Source organism: Peromyscus eremicus, unplaced genomic scaffold (genome assembly GCF_949786415.1).
Source record: "Peromyscus eremicus unplaced genomic scaffold, PerEre_H2_v1 PerEre#2#chrX_unloc_1, whole genome shotgun sequence".
Classification (NCBI taxonomy): Eukaryota; Metazoa; Chordata; class Mammalia; order Rodentia; family Cricetidae; genus Peromyscus; species Peromyscus eremicus.
Genome location: NW_026734288.1, coordinates 3,319,760 through 3,331,987, shown reverse-complemented (window position 1 = coordinate 3,331,987; position 12,228 = coordinate 3,319,760). Strand labels below are relative to the sequence as shown.

General features: G+C 40.2%; 1 protein-coding gene and 1 non-coding gene across 2 annotated transcripts in view; both read left to right on the top strand.

The window, feature by feature from the left end:
• Nucleotides 1-1,628: 1,628 nt before the first annotated feature.
• The window catches only part of LOC131900915 (zinc finger protein 431-like), a gene marked incomplete at its 3' end in the record, with an annotated part of 64,003 nt that continues 53,403 nt past the window's right edge, over nt 1,629-12,228 (top strand). Inside the window, exon 1 of the mRNA XM_059252234.1 lies at nt 1,629-1,772. Coding sequence (XP_059108217.1) covers nt 1,629-1,772 — 144 coding nt within the window. The remainder of the gene's footprint in view (nt 1,773-12,228) is intronic.
• Trnaa-agc (transfer RNA alanine (anticodon AGC)) lies at nt 9,717-9,791 on the top strand. The gene has a single exon. It is a non-coding gene; the product is annotated as a tRNA-Ala (tRNA).

Here is a 12,228-nt window from a genome sequence, read left to right as displayed (position 1 = left end):
TTTGAAACAGAAAACTTACTAGTTCAAGATATCTTCCCCAAACTGTACACCCACCTATTCCATCTGTCTTCATTCCTATGGAAGAAATTAATACATGAAGGAAAATTATAGAGAAAGTCAATCACCATGCCCTCTCAGTCCTTCTTTGTAATGGAGACGCCTGCAGCTCACTGCCTTCAACCTCAGTCTGTGATCAAGCTATTGTCTAGTCTGTTTCCCCTTGCAGTGTATAAATAGTACACTGTTCCTCTTCTTCCAGTCTGAAGGGAGAAGCCATGGTCCACACACAAATCCTTTCACTTGTCTGCAATGGACAGTCCACAATGTGACTCAAACTGGTAATTTTAGAACTCTGTGGTGCTGCAGATGAATAATCCAAGATTTAGGGTGGTTAATCACAAGGATAACAAGGGCAATGCCTTGTGGGGCTACAGACAGGGTTCAATTCCACCTCAAGCAACCTCAGAGACCATGACTCAAACCTGAAAAGACCACACAGGACCATGAAAAACCAGCGTGGAGCATGTAGACAGAGCAGGACCATGCAGGACCTGGCAAGAACATGTGGAACTCTCCATCCAGACACTGGCTCCCACCCAGCCAGGAGAAGACCCACCACACTGGCTCTCGGGGCTCAATTGGCCTCTCCTCCCAGTCTAGGGACAGCAGCCACTAGCTCACCATAGCATGGTTTTCCAGATATCCCATGTTCTCTGCTCAGCTCCCTGCAGCAGAACTCATAGCACAGCACACAAAACCACTGGCACCAGATCCTCAAGCCAAGCCTGAAGCCCACGACAGGAAGGACCCTGGACAACTTTTGACTGGCAGGAGCGCCTGATTGGCTAGTGAGGCGTGAGTGACAGGAGCACCTCCCATAGGTTTAAACTGTGCTTAAAGGCACAGCACACCGGTACCTGATCCTGCTTTCCACCCCAGACCCAGAGCTTTTCTGAATCAGCTGTGATTTGTATTTCAATAGCACCTGCCCCAGGCCCTAAATAGGGGACCCTGCTTTCTTCCAGCCCTCCATAGGCACTTCCCCTTCATCCTCCTGGACACAATGTGGCTAGCTAGCATGTACAGCCCACTATATTATGTGGGGTGGAGGGATTCCCTGTCACACATGTGGATGGATACCGGGAATATTAACAACTAAAGAGAGATATAATCACACAATAGGAGATGTTTGCTACATGGCTTCACACTGAGGTCAGGTCAGTTGAATGTGCTTTTTATCTACTTGTCACAGGGGCTTCAGACAACCAGGAAAGAAAAGCAGGAACCATACCACGAACAAAATAATAGGTCTTTCTCCAATCAGAAAGCTGGATGATGGCTCTATTTCTTGAGGAGTTTTACTCTTGAAATTCAGAAAAAAATGTTGGAAAATTAAATAATGCTAAAGAGTAGTCTGCATTGAAAGCTTAATACTTAGAGAATAACTGAACTAGAAAGAATGCAATTATGAGCATATCATATCTTCCTCAGTGGACAGGTGAAAAAAAACACAACTATGTTATTCAAGGTTCTCTACATGAACAAGACTAGTAGAATGAATCTCTCCATGTATGTAGAAAGTCGATTTAATAGAATATTTCACAAGCTGTGTTCCAGGTCATCCAACAATGGCTCCTACCAATGCCAACATGGAGAGTCCAGCAGTTCAGTATATGAAGCTAGATATTTCAGCTGGTCTTCAGTATACACCAAAATACCAGGAAGTAGCCTCTAATGCTGCTAAAGGAATGAACTTGGTAGCCTGTGCTATGGCAAGGAAGCAAAGAGAAAGAGAGAGCTTCCTCCTTCAATATCCTTTATATATATAGTTTCTCACGAGTGGTTCAGTCCAGATTAAAGGTGGATCCTAAACATAGCTTATTTACTTATTTATATATATATTTATTTATTTGTAGTTTTCAAGTCAGGTTTTATCTGTGAGCCCCAGGAACTCGTTCTGTAGACTAGGATGTCCTCAAACTCAGGAAAATCCAACTTTTTCTGCTTCCTGAGTGCTTGAGTTAAAGGTGTACACAATTAGCAAGCAGGTGAAGGTTGATTTCACCTCAAATGATCAAGATTAAAGATGTACATTTAATTTCAAAACATAAAAAGATCCCTCACAAGTATATCCAACTCTTTGAGTTTTTGCTAATTCCAGAAGTAGTCAGTGTGACTACCAAGAGTAGCCATCACAACAGCCAAGAAAGAGGAAATGACAGAAATTTCTCACCTGCAAGAGGTAGGAAAAGCATGCTTTTCTTAACAAAGGAATATCTGGATTTTACTTAAGAAGTCTTCACATGTTCATGTAGAATTCTCCCTATTACTAAACAGGCAAGTAAACAAATCCACTTCTGAACATGTTCACAATATAAAAGCAGAGATATTTAGGGATATTGTTACTGCAATGTCATGCAGAAACATATATAAATGATAAAAAATGAAGGAAAGAAATGCCTCTGGCATGTTCATCTTGTAGCACAAAGTATTACCTGAGAAGCAGTAAATGATAGAGTAAAAAAATATTGTAACATGTCAATATTGATATTCAATCTAACTGTACAAATTCCATTCTCACAGATATAAAAGATAGAGAACACAAATACAGAAAACTCCAAGGAAAAGTCACTTTCTCCTCTGGGACACACTCTGGCTAGCGAGCTTGTGCAGCCTATAAGTTTGTATCTTTGTTTACAGAACCAGCACATCATGGGTTATACCCCCAAATTTGGCATCCAAGTTGTGATGGATGCTACCATGCTTGGACCAGACTTACAACTGGTTCTGTGTGAAGTTGTTTCTTCAGATTAGGAATCAAGTTGCCCATGCCTTCCATCAACTGAAGGCATAGATGGATGGAGTCTCACCCTTAGGGTACCTTCTTAGGCTTCAAATGCTGAGAAGGGCCTTCTCTTTAATAGTGCTAAACTTCTTGACATTTCCTGCCCCTGATTCATGACATAACTGCTATTTGAAACTACCTCATGCTGTTTTTCTCTGTGTGTTGTATAAGAGAAGAATAAATTTTAAATAGAAAGAAGACAGGGATGTGGGCACTGACATTTCATTTGTTTCTGCACCACTTCTTTCTTTTCCACTGTCAACTGGATTCAGTCATCAGTAATAAACACCCAACAGAATCAATAGTTTGTCCAAAAAATCAGCCAATTACTTTTTAATTCTACCTTACTTAATTTCTCAGAGAATAGAGAAAATTGGAATGATTTGGGGACAAAATATTATACAAATGACCTCGAGCTAACTTTTTCCTGCTGTCTATTTCCCACTGTAATGCTATGACCTCAAGTTCCACTGTCTGCATTACTTTCAATATTCTCATATCCCTAGTCCTCCAAGAATAGCTAATTAAGCTGTGTGTATAGGTCTCTATGGCTTTTTTTTCTCTCTATGGCGTTTGCCATCAAAATTCCTAATATCTTCAACATTCCTGCAAAAGACAACATTCCCACATTCTACTCAGCAACAAAATCACTTTTGGTGTATTTCAGTTTGATGTAACTTGCATTAATCTTCCTGTGATTACATTCTCAAACCAAAAGCATGGGATTATATGGCTGATATTGTGATATCACAAACCATAATTATGGGAGCTTTGGATAGAAACTTGGAACTGAAGGCAAGAACCACTGGAAAACTTTGTTTACTGGCATTCTCTCTTGCTGGGTCACTGTCCTGTTCTAAGCTAGATCTCTCAACCATATGAGGCCCCCTTCCTTAAGGTATTGAAACCTCAGTGGAAGAGCCTTCCCACATCAATCAACACACTTTCTCACAAACTTAATTCCTAGTGCTTCTGATCTGGGCAAAGAATCTATTGATGATGCTTCAGATGACACTAGGCTACATCATGTTAACAGCTAAAGCTAATTAAGACAGAGACAATAATATATGAGATAATTTAAAAAACCCAAACCAACATATTAACCACATTAATCCCTTAAGCAGCAAAAACCCAAACATGAAGATAGAATCAAGTGTAAAACACAAATATGTTAAAAATTGAGGGACGGGTGGTGGTACCACATCCTTTAGTCCCAGCACATGGGAGGCAGAGGCAGAGGCAGGCAGATCTCTGTGTTTGAGGCCAGCCTGGTGTACAGAGCGAGATCCAGGACAGGCTCCAAAACTACACAGACAAACCCTCTCTAGGAAAAAAAAAGAAATGAGGAGAAGTGAGCCTCTAAGATTAAGAAAAGGAATGTAAAATGGTCTCTTCTCAGAAATTTCACAAGCCAACACAAACTCAAAAAACTCATATGAAATATAGTAAATTTTCTGAAAAAAAAATGGTGAATATGTATCAATTTCAAGATATACCACAATAAATTTACGTGACAACTAATAAAATCAACAACATAGATGGAACCACTGAACAAAAAAGACACCTACAAATATATACAGTGGCCCATTTTAACAAAAACAACAAGATTCTAAATAAAATTAAAGGACAAGAAATCCCTGGCCAACACTAATTCTGTGCACTCCAGTTCTGTCCGTAGCCAATAATAGAAAATGGATTGGGAGAAGAGAGCTGTTTCACCAAAACTGGAGATATTTGCTTCAAGCTTTCTGATGTTTTAACTTTTTGAAAATATTTTTGAGTATAAAAATGAAATTATTCTCCTATAATAAAGAAAATAATATTGGTTAGGATCACCACCTAGGCACCATTTTGTTTGCTATGGCTGACGATTGCCTGTAAGTCTGAATCAGAGCAAGTGTTGTTGGTTGTTTTTGCTCTTTGCGGGGCCCACCACCCAGCTCCCAAATAAATCACACACAGAGGCTTATTCTTAAGTATAAATATCTGGCCTTAGCTTGGCTTGATTCTTGCCAGCTTTTCTTAACTTATCCTGTCTACCATCTGCCTCTGGGCTTTCACCTTTCATTTACTTCTGTAAATTTTACTTCCACTTTTACTGCATGGCCGATGTGAGACAAGGTGCCTGATCTCTAGCATGCTCCTATCTCTTTCCTCTTTTGCTCCCAAAATTTTTCTTCTATTTATTCTCTCTGCCTGCCAGGCCTGCCTATCCTTTCTCCTGCCTCACTATTAGCTGATCAGCTTGTTATTAGACAATAACATGTTTTAGACAGACAAAGTAACAAAGCTTCACAGGTTTAAAAAATGCAACATAAAAGAATGCAACACAAATTTGCATCATTAAACAAATATTCCACAGCATACACAAAATTCGAACACCTCAAAATAATATTCTACAACATGTGAGAAAATGGAAACTTTTCCAAAACAAATGCAAGATAACAGATTTTAAAGAAACAGTGTATGATTTGTTTTATACACTTAAAGCAGATTGTTTTCCTCTAATTGCTTTATGAGTCACAAGAACTTTGAAAGAAAAGTTTATTCCCAGATTTTGTATGTTTTTTGTGTGACAGAGGATGCCTTTCATGTGCATACAGGTGATATACAAAGAAAGAGGGCATCAGATCAACTAGATTTGGAGTAGCAACTGATTATGAGCCTCACAACTTGGATATTGGAATGTGAATTCAGATCATCCCCAAGAAGAATACATTCTGTGCCACCTGACCAGACCTATAGTACCTTTTACCTAATAAAATAAAACTCTTTCACTAATTAACAACAAAACGTAACCAAAATAAGGAAGAAAGTAAATAAATGATACATAGGAACATGATGCATCAATATTAAGAGGCTGTGTTTGGTAAATTTGCAGCATGAATTGACTGAAGTCCTAGAAATTTCACAATAATTTATAACAGAATTCCTGATTCCAATGCTACATGCAAAGTGGAAACAAAAGAATGCTCAATAGGATTATGAAAAATAATACACATAGTGATACTATGTGATTTCTATATTTACCACAAAGCTACAATAATAAAAAAGTAAAACATTTGTAAAAGAATAAAGGAGACAGAAAAACCCAAGAACAAAGGCAGAAAAATATAGTAAACTTTTAATCAAAAGACAATAGGAATCTCAGCTAGGAAACGTGTAATCTTGACCAATGTTAAACAACTACCTATAACTCTATGTGTATAGATATTAACACAGACTTCACAACTCCCAAAAAATTAATTCCAAGTGACCCTTAAACTGTTATGTTTCTGACTATCCAGCTACTGATATTTCTTCTGAACAGACAGGCCCCAAACTCTAGAGCTCTCTTGGCAAATGGAGGTAATCTACTGCAATGGCTCTGCAAACTCTCATGTCCCCTTGTGGTTTCAGGCAAACCCAGACCCACTGATGCTAAATCACAAAACAGTGTAGAAGAACAATTTAATGTCTATTTTCTCCCACATGGATTTTGGCACATGATATCAAATCTTCCTTATGCACTTGCCCAACAACATGCAAACCTGAAATATATCTTGTGCACAGAAATGTCTTTACTCCCCTGGAACTGGACTTCCCTGAATCAGATTGAGACTGGTATCAAAAGTTTTAAAACATTCTAATCATGTATTGCTGAAGGAGAATCCCCAACACTTCTTTCTTCCAGTTGCTAAACTGTTTGTGACATTTGTAAGACAAACTTGAAAGTGAACTGCAATGATCAGAATGTCTAGAAACAAGATCTTCAATTTTTTAATTTGTCTTCCCACTGCTCACTATAAGCAAAGCCTATTTGTGCACACTGGACACATATATTACAAGAATAACAACTTTCTATAGCCAGGTTGGCATAGCCTTCTCCATTTCACAAAATCTGCATTCAGGGAGCCTCAGAGAAGGGTCACTGCCAAATAACCACATGGACCAACAGAACAAAAGTCTGCCTCATGGTCCATCCAAGTCACAGAAGCTCTGACAGCTCAGCAGAACTGCTCCTTTTGTTCTGCAGTCAGTGGTCCCCACATTCACCATGACATGGCTTGTGTTCTCCCTCACAGCTCCCTACAACAGAGCCAGAAGATAATCTTGGAAAGAACCTGCAAGCTACTTCCCACTGGTGCTCCTAATTGCTAAGCCTTTCCAGGGTCCCACATTAGCAAAGGCCTCCCAGCTGGGACTCAGGACAGCAGTAGCTCCCCCTCTGGGGAATCAGAGATCAAATAACACAGACTGCACAGGCCCTTCCAGCTCTGCCCTTCCACCCAAGGAGTAGGCTGGACCCTAATCTGAGATATTTGTATTTTAGTAGAAATTCTTCCAGCATCTCAGAGTACTTCCTGTTCCCCTTCAAAGGCACACACTCCTTTGTGTACAAATCCAATACACACTGATTGTCAAGTGGTGCCAAACCTATGACTCGCAGCTGGGAGGTAAAACACAGGTCACTTTCAAACAGTAACTGTGATTACTGTGTAACTGTTGTTAAAGAAAAACAGGTCAGGAATTAGAAAACAGTGAGTTGTCAATGGTAGGGCTCTTAGGAAGAAAAGAGACTGTGGCATGATGTAGTCATAATCTCAAAGAATTACTTTGAAAAGTTCACACACAATTGATGGCCATGTGTTCCAGGGAGTAGGGATTAGTATGATAACAAACCATGGATTGCGTATATGTTTTTTTTTTCTGAAGTTATACATCTTAAGCAAGGAAAATAACAGTCTATTAGGCAGGGCTGCACTGTTTTACTCAGACCTTCTATATTCATTGAACCAGTGTAACTACAGTAATTTTGTCACACTACAATGTCAGTCCTTTATCCAGATTACTGAATGATATGATTTGTGGACCCCAAGAAATGGGCAGTCAGGCCATTTACAGAGAATCTAAAATTGATTACATGACTCCACAGATGCTAATCCCGACTACTGTTGAAGCAGGTAAGACCTCACCCTCCTTCCTGCTCCCACCTTTCTGTACTCTCACTACATCAGCCGAATCAATCTTACACTGTTCCTGTTCATTTGTATGTCAACCCAAAAGCCAGAGAGACTGGTGGAAAACAATTAAATGGTCCATGTTTCCTTCTCACTGGAGTCAGCCTGGAACAAGTTGCAGAACTGTCTTCCCAGCACTGGGCAGCAGAGGCAGGTTTAGGTGTTCAAAGCAATTCTCAAATACACAGCATGCGTCAAGCCTGGGCTACAGGAGACATTTCTCTACACAGAAATCAATAATCAACAGCTCTTGAGAGAAAAGAAATGAAACAGTTAATAACCAAGACACAATAGAGAACAGAAACAAATAGGTGAGAGCAGTAATGCACTTAAAAATGTTAAAACTAAAAACAATAGATAGTAATTTAAAGTGATAAAGTAATGTATTTTTTAAGATAAAATACTTAGCTACATTGAATTGCAAAAAGAGTGGGACCTTCTCTAGTAGAGGGAATATCATTAATAAGAAATAGGTTGAGCCGGGCGGTGGTGGCGCACGCCTTTAATCCTAGCACTTGGGAGGCAGAGGCAGGTGGATCTTTGTGAGTTCGAGGCCAGCCTGATCTACAGAGCAAGAGCTAGGAAAGGCGCAAAGCTACACAGAGAAACCTTGTCTCGAAAAACCAAAAGAAAAAGAAAAAAAAAAAAAGAAATAGGTTGATCTTCCCATATGCACTTATTGGCTGCTGTGATCTGTAATGGGACACAAAGAGTTACAGTCAATGGCCTTTTTCTCAATCCTCTGAAATAACATGACTTTGCCAAGGAGGACTGAATAGGAGACTTGTATAATTACAAATTCAATATCCTATGGTGCAAGTTGATCTTCCCAAATTGTACACCCACCAGTCTGGTCTGTCTTCATTCACAAGACATCAGTCAGTACATGCTGGGAAATTACAAAATCCTTTCCCATGCTATGATGAGGTGTGTTTTCATAATGATGACTCCAGCAGCTGATTGCCTACCCTGTTTCCCCCAGCAGTGTACACAATAAACTATTCCTTCTATTCTGGTCAGAAGGTTGAAATCATGCTCCATATCAAATCCTTTTCCTTTCGCTGCAAAGGATATGCAACTGCATGACTCAAATGGATAGTTTTGAAACTCTGAGGTGATACAGTCATTTAATTTAAGATTTTTAATGTGTAATGTAGAGGACAGGAAAGTCATTGCCAAGGATTGGGACCGAGGCCACTGGTGTCAATACAAGAGAGCTTGTTTCAGAAACATTTTTCTAACAGGATTGAAATGCAGTTGTTCTAGAATTAAAATGCTTTCCAAGGTAGAAATCACTCAACACACTTCAGAGATAAAGAAAAATATCTTTAATGATAGCGTGCATCCATCTCCAGCTAATGCTAAAGGAAGAGCCAGCCTAGAATAGACATTGCACTCCACATATGCTAATCATCCTTGTGACATTTAGGTTCAGTCATCAGGTTACACTTTCAGCAATTTAAATAGGGACAGAAGACTTCAAGTCTACTCACTTAGACAGAGGGGAAACTTACACAACAAAGACATTTCCAAAGTTATTTCTTAAGTACCCCAGTGATGTGAAAAAGCAGGGTCTTCTTCAGTGACTGGGTCTTGAGGTGAAGGTTACAGGGGATTAGAAAGAGAGAAGTATAAGGTAGAAAAGATGAAAGCTGTGGTGTGGAGGTCTTACACAAGCTATGTCTCATGTCAACTAAGCTTTTTAAGAAGAATAGCACCTTGGATACTACTTCCAGGGGTGAAATGAAAGGATATGGGACCCTTCTTGGAAGTCAGCAGAAAGTATCGTACAATGGGGCAGACTCAAAGAGGAGCCTATTCAAACAATGCTGCACAAGGGAAAACAGGGTATCTCAAGAACATTACTAGGGTTTGGGGATTTAGCTCAGTGGTAGAGCACTTGCCTAGCAAGCACAAGGCCCTGGGTTTGATCCTCAGCTCCAAAAAAAAAAAAAAAAACATTACTGACTAAGCCCACATGATCTGTGGACTGATAACTATACCGAAATGTGGGGGAAAGACTTGGTTTCTCAGGATCTAAAGTAACCCTACCACAAATATCCTGGTTCCAGACCATTGCTAGTTCTCCTAGGAATATGCCTAGGTTTTTGGGAAGGAGCTCGGTTTTATTATCAGTACACTAGGCCCTTAGGGAAAGCATCCTAGCCCTAGGTCTAAGGTTATTACTAACTCACACAAGAATTTGCATAGTCTATGCCTGAGGACCTAAATGCAAGCCTTGCTTGATCAGGCAGTTCCTTAACACATTAGTGTTTTACTTTTCTATTATTCTTATTTCCTTTCTTTTCTTTCTTTTTTTTTTGTATTTTCAAGACAGATTTTTTACTGTGTAGCTCTCCTGGAACTTGCTCTGTAGACCAGGCTGTTCTCAAACTCACAGAGATCAACCTGCGTCTTCCGCCTGGGTCAGTGCAGGGAAAATAGGTGTGCACCACCACCACCCAAGTAGTGTTTTACTTTTCAAATAAGTTGACATATTTGTCATATTGTCCATTGTAGCTAGAATTTTCCTGCCTGGACCACAGTCTTGGCAAATCTCTCTCACCTGCCAGTCCCACAGCCACTCAGACCCAACCAAGTAAACACAGAGACTTATATTAGTTACAAACTGTGTGGCCGTGCCAGGCTTCTTGCTAACTGTTCTTACAGCTTAAATTAATCCATTTCCATAAATCTATACCTTGCCACATGGCTCGTGGCTTACCGGGATCTTCACATGCGGCTTGTCATGGCGGTGGCTGGCAGTGTCTCCCCCACCCAGCTTCCTGTTCTCTCCATTCTCCTCTCTGTTAGTCCCGCCTATACTTCCTGCCTGGCCACTGACCAATCAGTGATTTATTTATTGACCAATCAGCAACACATTTGACATACAGACCATCCCACAGCAGTCCATCTTGCAAAACTATGCTTTTCTCAAGAAGAAAAACTGAAATTTCATGGCATGCCAGGATATAAGGTTGTTTGTGACCCTGTAATGCCTGAATGAGCAGCTTGTTAGAGTCCCATTCTTTGATTCAGTGTTAGGCCTAGTGGTTCATTTTAATTAAGCAGTGGTTCCTTTGCAATAGTTTGGAGAAAAACAAATGTGTTTCCTTCTGTCCTAAACTCTAACAGGCCTGACTACAATATACTTACCTTAAGGATTTTTGTTTGTTTGTTTGTTTGTTTTTGTCTTTTGAGGCAGTACTCTCTCAGCTAACTCCTATTTTGTGAGACTTACTATCTTCAAAGAATTAGTAAATCTTCTACATCACCAAGTCTACTCTTCTACATCACATGTTAATAGTGACATGCTATCCAACACATGAGATGCATTTTACAACCTCCACAAAATTAACTATGAATGGATCTTACACATGAAAGTGAAATGCAAAGTGCTGAACCTCTAAAAGTTATTGGAAGGAACTCTCCATGTTTGACAACCTGCTTTCTATGAGTGCACCAAAAGCATGTCAAAGCTCACTACAAAAATGTTTCTTTTTTTTGTTTTTGTTTTGTTTGTTTTTTTGAGACAAGGCTTCTCTGTGTAGTTTTGATGCCTGACCTGGATCTCACTTTGTAGAGCAGGCTGGCCTTGAACTCACACAGATCTGCCTGACTCTGTTCCCCAGTGCTGGGATTAAATGCATGGGCCACCCTCATGCAGCACAAAGATGTTTCTACACAGCTCCCTGCAGCAAATTCTGTGAAGATTCAGCCCACAGAGCAAAGTTATTCAGAGGTCTGCCCAAGGGTCCAAGATTTAAGTACCACATGAGACCTCATAGCACAAAGATTCTGCAGGCAGGTTCCCACCCAGATCCAAGGAGGACACATCACACCAGATCTTCCACCTCACCACCTTCCCCACTCCATCTGGAGATAGCAGCCCCTCACTTACCATGTCATGATTTCTCATTTCGGCCATGCTCTCTGCTCAGCTCCCTGCAGCAGGACTCAGAGCACACCACAGAAAACTGCTGGAAGGAGCTCTTCTTCAAAGCCAAGTCTGAAGCCAGTGGCCAGAAGGACCCTGCACCACTTTTGACTGGCAGGTCACCTGGAGTGCCTGATTGGCTAGTGAGACTTGAGTGACAAGAGCACCTCCCATAGGATTAGAGTGGCTTAAAGACACATACAATGGTTCCTGACCATGCCTTTCTCCCTAGAAAAAGATTTTTTCTAAATGAGCAGATATTGCATAATAATAGCACTTGCAGTGGCTCCAATATCTAACCCTGCTATCTTGCTGCACTCCATAGGAACTTCCCCTTCTTCCTCATAGACATAAAGTGGCTAGCTAGCTTGCACAGACCACTAAACTATGTGGAGTGGAGTGATTTCCTGTTACATAGGAAAAAGAATGTCAGAAATATTAACAAC